The sequence below is a fragment of the Cottoperca gobio genome, chromosome 24, assembly GCF_900634415.1.
Source record: "Cottoperca gobio chromosome 24, fCotGob3.1, whole genome shotgun sequence".
In the NCBI taxonomy this organism is placed as follows: Eukaryota; Metazoa; Chordata; class Actinopteri; order Perciformes; family Bovichtidae; genus Cottoperca; species Cottoperca gobio.
In genome coordinates, this window is record NC_041378.1 from 566,541 (window position 1) to 581,296 (window position 14,756).

At 39.2% G+C, this 14,756-nt stretch overlaps 1 protein-coding gene across 1 annotated transcript in view; it reads right to left on the reverse strand.

The window, feature by feature from the left end:
* Positions 1-14,756, reverse strand: part of myo6a (myosin VIa) — a 120,580-nt gene that overhangs the window by 35,345 nt on the left and 70,479 nt on the right. The window contains exons 19-24 of the mRNA XM_029462936.1: positions 13,420-13,458; positions 13,213-13,306; positions 8,453-8,583; positions 8,269-8,346; positions 5,837-5,966; positions 659-749 (exon numbers count right to left, since the gene is read on the reverse strand). Coding sequence (XP_029318796.1) covers positions 659-749; positions 5,837-5,966; positions 8,269-8,346; positions 8,453-8,583; positions 13,213-13,306; positions 13,420-13,458 — 563 coding nt within the window. The remainder of the gene's footprint in view (positions 1-658; positions 750-5,836; positions 5,967-8,268; positions 8,347-8,452; positions 8,584-13,212; positions 13,307-13,419; positions 13,459-14,756) is intronic.

A 14,756-nucleotide genomic window follows, 5' to 3' on the forward strand; every position in this document is an offset into this window, starting at 1 on the left:
AGAGGCAGACGAGAGGACTGAGGGAACGATGAAAGAGGAGATTAAAGGGAAACTCTGGTATATTTACAACACTGCACCCTTGTCGGCCATGTTGTTTTGTCTTAGTGACTTACGTGGAAAACAATTTTAAAAATTGCTCCAGTATTGAGCGAGAGCGCCGCAGCATCAGCTTCCAATTGGGCAATTGTGCACCGTCAATGTCGATCCACAAAGAGTTTGTTTGTACGCTGACAGCTCAGATTGTTATTAGAAGTGACAACATTATAGAAAAAGGAGCCAACAGAGAAATAAAACCTTTTTATTTAACGTTCACCTGCTCGAGGAGAAGTGAGTGTTGTTGAAGACGGCGCGGGAAATGTGAGAGAGAGATTTTAAATGTCGTATTTAGCAGAAGTCACCTCTCAGGAGACAAACAGACCTGATCGCTCCTCTTCATGATGTTGTCACACACTTATAATAACAATCACAAAACACTTTCAGTGGACGCACGCTGCAGAAGTCACTTTGCGGCCCGTTAGCGGCTGCAGCGCTCTCACTCAATACTGGACCAATTAAAAAAATGTCCCCATTAGACAAAACACAACGGAAAATATGGTCCAGTGTTGAAAAACGTCAACGTTCCCCTTTAAGAAAGAGCGCCGGAAGACGGGACACTCACCGAGGCTTGTGCTTCCTCCTACAGAGCCACATCCGAACCGTCTTCTGCATCTGGATACAGGCGCTGGTCCGGTACAGAATCTTGTTCTTCACTGCCAGAGACGGAAAGAAGAGAGTAACTTAAGCTGGAGGGCAGCAGTTCTTTACTCTGTGTCGTACGACCACGTCAGAAAGCATGACGTGTTTTAAGCGAGGTGGCTTTTTATCTTAAAGGATTCATTTGAGTCCGTTTAAAAATGTGCTATTTGTTTTGATTTTACTTTTGTTTTATTATCTTTTGTTTACTTTTAAAATGTTATGTAAAGCAATGTGTAACTAAATAAGTTATAAATAATAATTATTACTAAGAATGAAGGTATAAATAAATAAGAATTATTACTGAGGATGAAAGTATATCTGTTCCCTATTAAAATCAATTAATCTGAGTAAAGGTCATCCCCTGGTTGATCTATATTATTGTACACTGATATAATTTGAATTGCTTTCATGCACTAATTTAGTTTACATTCTATTAAGTCTGCAGAATTTCTTCACACATTATTTGTGATTCGATTCGAAGTCTTTTGGCAACATAAATGTTGTTTCTGTTGTGCCAATGAAGGAAGTTTGAATTGAATTGAAGTTAGAAAATAAAAAGATGGAGGCTGCAGAGAAGAAGGGAGGAAGATAAATGAGGCAGAGATCGATGACATCGCTACTTGCTGCCAAATTCATTTCATCTCGTTATAGCCTGAGAATATTTAACGTCTAGAGAATTAATGACTTTGCATTTACTCAACAGACTGGTTATACTTTTAAAAAATCCAATGAGTTCTTTCTAACTGACGCTGTAACATAAGTAACACTTGATGTTCAGTTCCTGCTAATGAAGTTCCTTTTAAAGATGATCGATAAAGAGAAAAGAGCGACATGTAGAGAGGTGAAATACAAGTAAAAGTCATGCATTCAAAACATTACTGAAGTAAAAGTATGTTACATTAATGTGTGTGTTACATGTTCCTGTTGCATTAATGTGTGTGTTACATGTTCCTGTTGCATTAATGTGTGTGTTACATGTTCCTGTTACATTTATGTGTGCGTTACATGTTCCTGCTGCATTAATGTGTGTGTTACATGTTCCTGTTACATTAATGTGTGAGTTACATGTTCCTGTTGCATTAATGTGTGTGTTACATGTTCCTGTTACATTAATGTGTGTGTAACATGTTCCTGTTGCATTAATGTGTGTGTTACATGTTCCTGTTACATGATGTGTGAGTTACATGTTCCTGTCACATTAATGTGTGTGTTACATGTTCCTGTTACATTAATGTGTGTGTTACATGTTTCTGTTACATTAATGTGTGTGTTACATGTTCCTGTTACATTAATGTGTGTGTAACATGTTCCTGTTGCATTAATGTGTGTGTTACATGTTCCTGTTACATTAATGTGTGTGTTACATGTTCCTGTTACATTAATGTGTGTGTTACATGTTCATGTTACATTAATGTGTGTGTTACATGTTCCTGTTACATTAATGTGTGTGTTACATGTTCCTGTTACATTAATGTGTGTGTTACATGTTCCTGTTACATTTATGTGTGTGTTACATGTTCCTGCTACATTAATGTGTGTGTTACATGTTCCTGTTACATTTATGTGTGTGTTACATGTTTCTGCTACATTAATGTGTGTGTTACATGTTCCTGTTACATTAATGTGTGTGTTACATGTTCCTGTTACATTAATGTGTGTGTTACATGTTCCTGTTACATTAATGTGTGTGTTACATGTTTCTGTTACATTAATGTGTGTGTAACATGTTGCTGTTACATTAATGTGTGTGTTACATGTTCCTGTTACATTAATGTGTGTGTTACATGTTCCTGCTACATTAATGTGTGTGTTACATGTTCCTGTTACATTAATGTGTGTGTTACATGTTCCTGTTACATTAATGTGTGTGTTACATGTTCCTGTTGCATTAATGTGTGTGTACATGTTCCTGTTGCATTAATGTGTGTGTTACATGTTCCTGCTGCATTAATGTGTGTGTTACATGTTCCTGTTGCATTAATGTATGTGTTACATGTTCCTGTTACATTAATGTGTGTGTTACATGTTCCTGTTACATTAATGTGTGTGTTACATGTTCCTGTTACATTAATGTGTGTGTTACATGTTCCTGTTACATTAATGTGTGTGTTACATGTTCCTGTTACATTAATGTGTGTGTTACATGTTCCTGTTACATTAATGTGTGTTACATGTTTCTGCTACATTAATGTGTGTGTTACATGTTCCTGTTACATTAATGTGTGTGTTACATGTTCCTGTTGCATTAATGTGTGTGTTACATGTTCCTGTTACATTAATGTGTGTGTTACATGTTCCTGTTACATTAATGTGTGTGTTACATGTTCCTGTTACATTAATGTGTGTGTTACATGTTCCTGTTACATTAATGTGTGTTACATGTTTCTGCTACATTAATGTGTGTGTTACATGTTCCTGTTACATTAATGTGTGTGTTACATGTTCCTGTTGCATTAATGTATGTGTTACATGTTCCTGTTACATTAATGTGTGTGTTACATGTTCCTGTTACATTAATGTGTGTGTTACATGTTCCTGTTACATTAATGTGTGTGTTACATGTTCCTGTTACATTAATGTGTGTTACATGTTTCTGCTACATTAATGTGTGTGTTACATGTTCCTGTTACATTAATGTGTGTGTTACATGTTCCTGTTACATTAATGTGTGTGTTACATGTTCCTGTTACATTAATGTGTGTGTTACATGTTCCTGTTACATTAATGTGTGTTACATGTTCCTGTTACATTAATGTGTGTGTTACATGTTCCTGTTGCATTAATGTATGTGTTACATGTTCCTGTTACATTAATGTGTGTGTTACATGTTCCTGTTACATTAATGTGTGTGTTACATGTTCCTGTTACATTAATGTGTGTGTTACATGTTCCTGTTACATTAATGTGTGTGTTACATGTTCCTGTTACATTAATGTGTGTGTTACATGTTCCTGTTGCATTAATGTATGTGTTACATGTTCCTGTTGCATTAATGTGTGTGTTACATGTTCCTGTTGCATTAATGTATGTGTTACATGTTCCTGTTACATTAATGTGTGTGTTACATGTTCCTGTTACATTAATGTGTGTGTTACATGTTCCTGTTACATTAAAGTGTGTGTTACATGTTCCTGTTACATTAAAGAGTGCATACTGAGATGTAGTGGAGCAGTATAAAGTTGCATAAAATTGAAATACTCAAAGTACAAGTACCTCGAATGTGTACTTAAGTACAATACTTGACATTTACATGAAGACAGAGAAAGAGAGAAACGACCCCAACAGGAGCATCGAGTGGAGCTTCTCCTCCAGCAGCTCCACATGATAACCAGCAGTGTGTCTCTGCAGCGCCCGGGCTTTGTTTTGTTCTGTGGCACTCTGCTCCCTCCACAAGGCCCCTGGGTTGGGTTTTTTTCCGTGCGCCATCTGTATATAATGATCCATCTCTTGTTTGCATGACGGGGTATCTAACAGGTCTCGGAGCGATAAGGAGTAAATTAGAATAAGATTAGTTAGAATAACTCGATGAGCTGGAGGACGATGCTGCATTACTCTCGTATTAAAGTACAAACATGTCGTCTTTATTAGGTTTCTTATCATCTGTCTGAACGCAGTTATTGCTGCAAACATCTTGGAGCTACTAACCTTAAACTAAATCGATAAAAGGTTTGATTTGATTTTATTAGACGAATTAATTCTAAATTAAACATCCGCTGATTATCAAAATAACTTGTGTTTATTTCATTTAAAAAGGGACAATGTTTAATCAACATGAGTACTTGAGACTTAATACTACTTTTAGAAAATAAATCATAGAAGAACTTCAGCCTGCCGTCTCAGAAACATCCACCGAATTGTGACTTTCCCCAAAAACCTCAAGACGACGGCAACGTGCTCATGTGTCCATCATGCTCGTTTACCCTGAAGATTAATAGATTTCATAAGAGCGCGATCATTTCTTCTGATTTTAATTCTTACATTTCAGACAACATGCAGTAACACGCTGCAGGAAACCTACGAAAACAATCCTGTTTACTAATTTGGTTCTTAGTTGTAATGTTTAACATCCACTCACAGACGAAGTGTCATCCAGCATCTCCTCCAACAAGCAGCTTCTTCTGCTGCTGCTTTACAACGTTATCGCTTTTCTTTGCTTAATGCGTTGAGATGCACACACTGAGAACACACACACACACACACTGAGAACACACACACACACACACACTGAGAACACACACACACACACACACACACTGAGAACACACACACACACTGAGAACACACACACACACACACACACACACACACACACACACACACACACACACACACACACGTAAAGTTTTCTGTTTGTTGGTGGCAGGAGAGGAACACGGACTCCACTAAACAAAACTGCATCCAAACATAAAACTGAATAAAATCTTAAGAGTAACAGAGCGGCTGCTTCACTCTGAGCATGTAAACGTTGGCACATTATATCTTAATTAAAAAGTCACAAACCCTCCACACAGCGCTGACGGTTCTGATGCCAAAGATAAACTATAACAGTTTAGCTCCAAAGATATTTTGAGGATTAAAAGATTTACTTTGTATTTCTGACAGGTTTAAAAGTCCATTTTACAACCTGAGAAAAGCACTAGAGATGAAATTATTCTTATTAATAATGTGTGTTATTATAAGTTATTCTTAATATTATTATATACGTTTTTCCAGCATCGTGTTCCCAAGACATGACTGTGTCGCAGTGTAAATTCAGCAATTCATCTGGCAGCAAATTGAGATTTAGTCTTTCACTAAAGAGGAAAATGCTTATTAGTTTCAGTCACATTTTGTCAGTTTTATCCTTCATAGTTTTAGTTGACGAAAAGCCATCATGCCTAATTTTGTCATCTATTTTTCCAATTTAGTCTTGTGTCAAATGTCCTTCATTAGTCATCAGATTATATTGAACATTTCAGTCAATCTAGTCCAACAAAAATCAATAATTTTGTCATTTTTAGTTTTAAAACATTTAAGTTGTTGCACGTTGATATAGTCACATAGTTGTTGTTTTCTAAATAACGCTGGTGTGATGGTTTATCTGTGGACAGATGCTGCTTACGTTTGATGACGGACAGCGAGCACCACTGCACCTTCTTCCAGCGGCTGTGGATGAGCCACGTATTGACCTTCTTCACCAGCTCTGCCAGGTGGTCCGGGTCCGACTTCATGATCTGGTCAAACTCTGCAAACTGAAACAGAAGAGAGGTCCGCGGTTAGAGCTGCTGCTGCACGGACAATAACAAGATGTCTGAGAAACACTGATTGATGTTAACACAACACCAGATGCATAAAGATTACACCAGATTACAACGAAGCGATAGCTCCACTGTGTCCTCGCACTCCCTGCAGCTAATTGCAATTATACAAACAAAAGGTACAGAAAAGCCTTGTTTCCTGAATGAGAGGTAAATCTCAGCTCTTACAAAAGGCTACGAATTCAAATTAATGTGGAAGAGACTTAAACATGTAGTAATATCCTCTGCTTGTATAGAAGTCTATGAGAAAATGTTTCTTCTTCTCTGTAACCTCCAGCAGGGGGCGACTCCTCTGACTCTATAGAAGTCTATGAGAAAATGTTTCTTCTTTTCTGTAACCTCCAGCAGGGGGCGACTCCTCTGATTCTATAGAAGTCTATGAGAAAATGTTTCTTTTTCTCTGTAACCTCCAGCAGGGGCGACTCTTCTGATTCTATAGAAGTCTATGAGAAAATGTTTCTTCTTCTCTGTAACCTCCAGCAGGGGGCGACTCCTCTGATTCTATAGAAGTCTATGAGAAAAGGTTTCTACTTCTCTGTAACCTCCAGCAGGGGGCGACTCCTCTGATTCTATAGAAGTCTATGAGAAAAGGTTTCTACTTCTCTGTAACCTCCAGCAGGGGGCGACTCCAGCCCGAGAAGAACATTATACATATCTACAGTATTATATATATCTGTATAGTTCAATGTTAAGTGACAATAAATATTGTCTAAATGTTTTTAAATCGTACTTTCTTTATTAGATTTGACAGTCAGCTGTTGTTGACGTGCAGACGTTGATACAGCTACTAGACTACTTCAATATATATCACACTAATTAGATTAGAGTAACTTTAGTAACCATGGCAGCTCCACCCTCTCGTCACTTATGGGTCCAAAAACAAAAAAGATGGCGACGGCCAAAATGCCAAACGCGAGGCTTCAAAGTATCTAGTCCACAACCCACTCAGTGACATCGTCTACTTCTCTTCCACAGTTTGTGGTTTTAACTTAAACCACAAAAATTAAAAGAATCTGGGTTTCTCATCACATTGACGCAGAAATCCTATAAATCTATAAATCTATAAATCCTCCAGCCATAACGAAGTCCTGCTCAATGATTTGCAACTCAATCAGATGCTGTACAGTTCATCAATATGACAGATGTAACTGCAGCAACAGTGAAGCAGAATCTCTGCTGGTTTTCTCAACAAATATCATCATGTTGCCAAACCCTGCACCCCCTGTGGGACGGTTCTTCAGATACTGTTGTCAAAGTAATACAGATTAATATCTGTAGTCTGGGAAAACAAATCCATTCCATATTTCAGTAAAGCATGGCCAGAAGCGTGGATATACGTTTGAGCTATTCAGTTTTATCTTCATCATTCATGCATCTTTTATAACAAAGTCAAAGTTCACAGCAGTGCTGTTGAATGCTTTCTAACACTTACTACACTTCATTTAAAGTCTGCTGAGAGCGACTGAGATGGTGCAGCTGATGTGTTGTGATCGTGTCCTCTGGAAACCTCGGACTTACAAACCTTGAGTCTGCTGCTGCCGCCTTAATAATGAAAGAAGCAGCCGAGTACACGTAGTTGTTTTCTCAACATCTTTGTCTCCATATTGGCAGTTAACCAATGATGTCTGAAAACATAGCGGGCAGCTAAAGTGTCGGCTGTGTGACTCTCACCGTCACGCTGAATGCCAGGAAGCCTCTGAACAGTTCGTGCTCATGTGTTGTGACTATAAAGGGAACTACGACTGTGGTTTGGCCTCAGAATCCAGATATGATACATTAGCTAAATCCTTCTTTGGCTCCTCGCAGGCTAAAACAATCCTTTACCAGCACCGTGTGAGGTCGTGTCCTGCAGGAACATCCCTGATGCTTCCACAGGGACGTGAAGATCAATGATAGCCTCATTCAGCCTCCAGAGGACGCTCGTATTCATTTGTTCCTCAGAGGTGAATCTCCAGTGTCAGAGTTACAGTTTGTCCTACACAGCGTGGACCTTGTAACAAGCCCCCCCCCCCTGGAAACCTCACGCCCAACCCGAATGTGATGAATTATTCATCTAGTGGAGAAATAAAACCCTCTGTTGGCTCTGGTTCTTTAGAAAAAACCTCATCTCACCTCAGCAGCCAAAATGACTAATGTGCTTTCCCTCTGAATCTATTGTTTTTCTTTTGGGGGAACAATACTTATATTAGCTTTTGCGAGGGGGGAATAGAGGAGGTTTTCAAAAAAAAGGTCTCACCTTCCCCGGCCGGAAGAACACTCTGGTAAGGCCGAACTTGTAGTCATTCTCATTCAGCCCCAGAGCCTTGAACAAAGCCTGCGAAACAAACGTGTAGGAACAAAGATAAAAATGAAAATGTGGTCGTATTGAGACGATGATAAAAGCTCGGATCGGAGCCAGTGCTGAGGCTCGGAGGACCGACCTTGCAGAAGAGGCGCGGGTCGAGGCGGGTGAGTTTGGGAGGCATGTACTGCTGGTACATGTTGTAGAGTTCGTGGAAGGGAGCCCTGGAGGGGAAGCCGCCCTGCATCAGGTCCAGCACTGACACCATACCTACAGACGCAGGGACGGCACAGAAGGACAATGTCATTGGACAGGAAGTTCAAGCTCTTTCAGTGCAAACTACCTCATTAGTCTCTAAAATATTGACAATATTCTATTTTTGCCAATGTATTTTTTCCTGTACCTTCATCATCAGGGATGAACTAGGAAATAATCGATTCATCACGGATTAACTTGTATATTATTCCTGCCATCAACATCTAAGCGTGGATGAATGAGTTTAACTCAGATCAGATCCCAGTTTTACATTTCCGTGTTTTGTAGTCAGCAGCGTACAGATGTGAATGTTCACCATGTTCTGTGCCAATACGTCCGGTAGATGTTAAGATATTTCACTGGATCAATAAAATGTTTGACCTGCTGGTGAACAATTGGGGAATCACCAAAGTTATTATAATTCATCTTCAGGGGGCATCTGCTCAGATGTATAATGTTTATTTATTCTTTGATCGGATTATTCCAGAATTAAATCCAATTTTTGCAGTTTTTAGTCAAAGTTCTGGTTTAGCTGCTTGTTCTTAGACAAGTGATATTGAAGAACTTAGTATGTTAGCGTCGCCAACATTGGCCAATTTGTAACACAAAGTAAAGCTGAGTGTCTTAGTATGGCAGATATTAACCAAACCAAATATATAAACCAAAGTATTGGACAAATCTAAATTTTGACCTGATTATAGGATCACAAAAGTCATTATAATTCATCCTGAGGGCGACATCAATGTCCAATTTCATGGGAATCCATCCAAACGTTGTCCAGACATTTCACAACAAAAAACAAAAAGGTGAACCTGCAGAGGATGCTGGAGGAAACGTCAGAGGATCACCAAAATCATTAAGATGTACCTTCTGGGTACAATGAATATTGGCACCAAAAAGTAGATGTTGATATATTTTACTGGATCAATAAAAAAAGTTTGGTGCGCTGGTGCCGCGGAAAGTTATTGCAATTCTTCTTCTGGGAGATTTCTGTAACTAATTTAATGGCACATTTGTTGAGACATTTCAGTCCTGACCAGCGTTGACATCCCTCGAGCCAAACGACTCGTTTTATTTCTCAGAAAGAAGTCTTGCATCAGATCCACAATCCAAACCCGTATTAACAGTGATATTTAAAAACTTCAAACAATCCCCAACTTAGACAACTAACATCAATGTTGTGAGCTCAAGCACGACATATCCAATAATGCACCTTGTAAATAAGAACTTCACCTTTGAAATGACTCAATCAAAACAGTAAAGTCACATCAGGCGGCGCAACAATTAGCATCATCCGTCAGCCCTGTGTGCGCTGCTTGTACATTAAACTTTGTGACCCTGTTCACTTTCTGTCAAACAGTCTGTGTTTATGTTCTCAGGAATTTCCAGACTGTTCCCGTTGACACATTAATTTCTTTATACAGACCTCCTCTGAAGCATTGTTACTCCTTTTTGCTTTGAAAGCAGATATCAAAGAGCTCATTTTCAGACTCTTTCATAGCAGACAGATGCTGCTAATTGGCTTTCGGTGTAAATGAACCACACTTGCAGCAGAGTTTGTAACTGTCATTAAGTTCAGAAGTCCTTTACCAGCAAGTGTTTAACTCTATTTTGTCAATCTTCTACACAACATTAAGCACATTCAGTTTCACAGAATTATGAAGCCATTAAAGTCACAGAGCCTGAAGGGAAGTCTCTAGTTCTTAACTATGGACCTGGAATATCTGAAGGCTGAGAATCCAACACTTCAGCTAGAGGCTTCATGTAGCTGTAGCATGCTATCAACAACACGATTAGCATGTTTCATGATGCTAACGCTACTGAAAGCCAGCATTAACACTTCCATTACATTTAGTGCATAACATCCTAACACGCCTAAAGCTAACAGTAGCTACAATTACAGGATAATAGCACATTGAAGTTAGCTAACATTAGTCACCATAAGCTAATGGTGATACCTGGACAAGAAAGGCTGTAGCAGAAAACCCTTGAGTAACAATGAACAACAAGGTGTTTTACTGCTGAAGAATTCTACTTTTTGTGTAAGAGTGTTAATTCTCCTTTTAAAAGTTACATGAATACTGTGAATTATAAAGGTGTATTAGTATGTATTAGCAAACCAGTATTAGTACGCACCTACCATATAAAAACAACCCAACGGCCACATTTTTGCGAACAAATCAAGACGTCTTCAGGTAAATCTTTGCGTTAACGTACATAGAGTTAACAATAAGACGTATTTTGCCATGAACAAGTGTTGACTTGTTGGTGGCGTTAGATGGAAAATAAGTTATGAGATTCAACCTGTAACTGCTGTGATGTGGACCAACAGAGCGACAAATCAACGTCCCCACATACTGTGATGCCAATTCTGTGGAGACGAAAGGTGAACGGCACATTTCAATTTTCTCCGTATCAAACTTGTAATAATATAAACTCCCCTCTCGTGTATTCAGATAAAGCTGAACACTAATTGTTGGCCCCAAGCTTCACATAACTCATATCAGACCTCCGGTTGTAATTGCTGCAGTTTCCCAAATGATTTTGTAATCTTTGTGTCAGCCTTCCTGGAGATACATCAAGACAATGTTCACCTTGGAGCCCTTTTGTGGAGAAACCACGTAAACCAGATCAGGACTTTGCTGAAAAAACCTAGAAGCTTTTTATTAGGGCAAATGGTCCCGTTAAACAGTTCCGGAATCATCTGTATCCACCGTTAGTCTTCCTCCACTGGTTCCCACTAAAATCCCTCGCCGTTATTAAATCCAACTTCTCCCATCCAAGGTGTTACACAACTATAATATGTCTACGATTGAATTAAAGGGATAGTTCAGATTTTTTTAAGTGGTGGAGTTATTATATATTTAGAATATTTTCCTCGCTTTATCTTGCCGTCAGACAGACAGCCGTTTTCAAAGCCACCAGACTCCATTGACAAAAACGGTAATTTTACTTCGCACAACACGGGGGTTTCTGTTCTACAGCGGTTCTATCGGTTAGTTAGGATTCATAAAAGTTACACAATAACACAAACTAACTAACTAACCGACCGAGGCAGCGGTAGAACAGGAACTCCCGTGTTCTGCAAGGTAAAATTACTCTTTTTTTTTCCAATGGAGTCTGGTGGTTTTGAAAAGATCGTTGAAAATATTCTAAATATAGCGTCCACAGCTGTACATCGCTTAGCTTCCTACTGGTGTCTGTTTCTCCAGACTGCATCGACTGTACTGACTCTGGATAAGTGTCTCATAAGACCCCACTTCAAAACATTCAAACTATCCCTTTAAAACCTCTAAATCCGAGCTCTGTGCCCAGAGAACCCAGCCCCGTCTCAGGATGAGATTAAATCTCGCTTTCAGGGTCCAAACCAGAATGAAAAACTTATTTGTTTGTTTATTTTCTTGTACTTGTATGTGATTCGTTAAGGTTTACAGATTAAGGACAGAATTTCTCAGGATAAGCGTTGGAGCATTATGTGAAGTCAAGTTGCTTCTACAGTGATTCAAAACTTAATACCCACATGAGCCACTAATCAGGAACAAATAAATCAGTGCGACGCAGTATGAGACAGGAGGTGCACAGTTTAGAGTCTTCTCAAAGTAAATGAAAGTTATTCCAACTAAAGGCTCAGAGGGAATCTCTTCACTGAATCTTTCAACATATGGATACAAAAACTGTTCATGTGCAGCACAAGTGTGTTATTCTCTATTTTTAATAATGTTTTTTTCTGTAGGATTTGCAGTTTTTGGTCGCTGAACATCCCATTTTGAACCCGGCAGTGTTGGTAGCCTCATCTAATCTAAACTATCGACTATTCCCAGTCCAATAAAAGTGATAAAGAGCTTGCCGGGGTGCAGTATCTGAACAGGGCATCGTTGAGTTTGTGCGGGTGAAATCGGACTCTCTGAGGATATTAAACCGGAGCTCATCATTTCTTTTCTTTGGGGAGTGTCTCAGGCTTTTTGATTTGGGGAAAAAGTTTAAGAAAATGGTTTTAAAGTCACAAAGCAGCATCACAAGATCTAACAGGAAATAACAGCAGCCAAGGACTTTGTGATTGGAAAAGGAAAAGCATGTAATACAATGTACGGGCTATTCCTCTGTTAAAGTTTCTTAAAGATCAACGTGTTTAACTTCTATTTTTCTTGCGGCTACATTTCAGAAACTGAGTTTTGGATGGTGAGTCACTGTGCGTTTGTCCTCGGCTCATTATCTTCTATGGTCTTGTATTTATTCACGGCTTCTTCCACCAGTGTGTGCTGGAGACTTTTACTAAATATTTGACCAAACAGCTCATTTAGGTGGAAGGGTCAAGAAGAAACAGGATAATGGAAAGAAAGATTATAAAAGAGACAAACCGGAAGAAGAAATGTCGGGGGGGGACCAGCTTTAGACGACACACTCCTTCCTGTTTAACTGTTTATACTGGAACCAAGAAGCTCGGAAAGTAAGAAAACGTCCTTCAGAATCACACCGACACCATGTCTGCAGCTCCTTCTGAAGATCCCCTTTAACTTCATACGAGATACACACTTATTCAGGACTATAGATAGCAAGGGCCAGGAACATGAGGACCCCTGATTGAGGGAACACCAGGATAAGGGTCTCCAGGGTCATAAAGACTTAAAGATGTAAAGGACTGACCGGAGCACTGCAGCTGGGAGAGAATCTGAGCTCCTTCAAACTGGTGGCTGATCATCTTCAGGTTTGGTTTAATGCAGCGGATGAAACTGGAGCCCTGCAGGAGTGACATGAAGAAAACAATCACTACAGAAACAGCAGGAAACAAACAGCGTAACCATTGTTTAGCAACAGTAAACAAACACTTTACTGTAACTGAGAAACACTGACCGTGCTGCGCAGCTTCTCCAGGAGGATGTTCAGCTGAGTCTGCAGAAACAAGAAGACGACACGCTTATGTTTCTGTGAGAGCAGAGTGCATGTAGATCAGAGTTTGAGCCTCAGAATCACATGTGCGCTGGACAACGTGAAATTCGGTTAAGCACGTACGGTTTACAAACCCAAAGAAAACCAGTTATATCATTGTGTATGCTTCGAAATAAAATATCTTTATGTACAAATTTCCCCAAAAATTGTGCACCAAACAGAAGGAAGAACAAGAAACTGTGTGTCTGCTAACTCTTAACTCCAGTAGCACTCCGTAGCATTTTTTGAATCCATGTTTTGTTCATCTTGTGCACGAGGACGCAGACGCACGCTCACAGGAGACGTGATTTACGTTCCTGCAGAGGTTTCACACTATTTTGGTAAAAAGGAGGTTGCAAAATTGCTTACACATATGAATCATACGGTGACATTCGACCTTATTTGGTTATATTTCATCTCTGTTATACGTGTGAATCACACCATCGTCCCATAATAACTTCACTGTACAGTCACGTCTTTTATAATCATGTTTTGTACTGTGGTGTCTAATTCTCACTGTTACAGGTTAACGACGTAAAATTAATTTCCCTTTTGACCATTTATCCATCTGTGCAAGTTATAATAGTGATAATAAAACCAATAAATCAAATATCTGTCACGTAAACAACCTGAAAGAAACAATGAAATGCCTCAAAGCGGCGCTTATTTCACTTTATTTATCAGTACAATTCATCTAAATACCAAGCAGTGTAGTTTTAGCATTAAGGTGAAGAAATAAAACATCTATATACAATCAGATTTCTCTGTTTGCTCTCAGCTGATCAGATATGAAGTCAAACACATGCAGGATTAAGTCGAGGTGGAAATCTCCTGATCTGTAATGAAGCATAACTCCACAGGGGTCACATAAAATTGTCCCCGCCACCAAATATGATTTCCATCGGCTCGGAGAAATTGTTTAAATAGCGAAACATATAAACAAACAGCTAAATGTTCGTCCTTCACGTTCAGCGATATGGAAGCTGGACTGTGAGATAATCCCAGCTGTCGTATCGCAAGTACGTCTGAGATCGTAACGTTATGAGAGCAGAAACCTTTGTTGTGTTAGAGAACTTCTCACTACTCCAGGATGCTTCCCACTGACAAGCTGCACTTTACCAGATATTTGGAAGTTAATATTTGTGTAAACAATGAGCCACACAATGGTGAGATTTATGCGTGATTAGAAGTGTTTTCTACTTTGGTTTTACGTCTCCGATGAAGAGCTTCTCTAAAATGTTCCAGCTTTATTCTCAAAATGT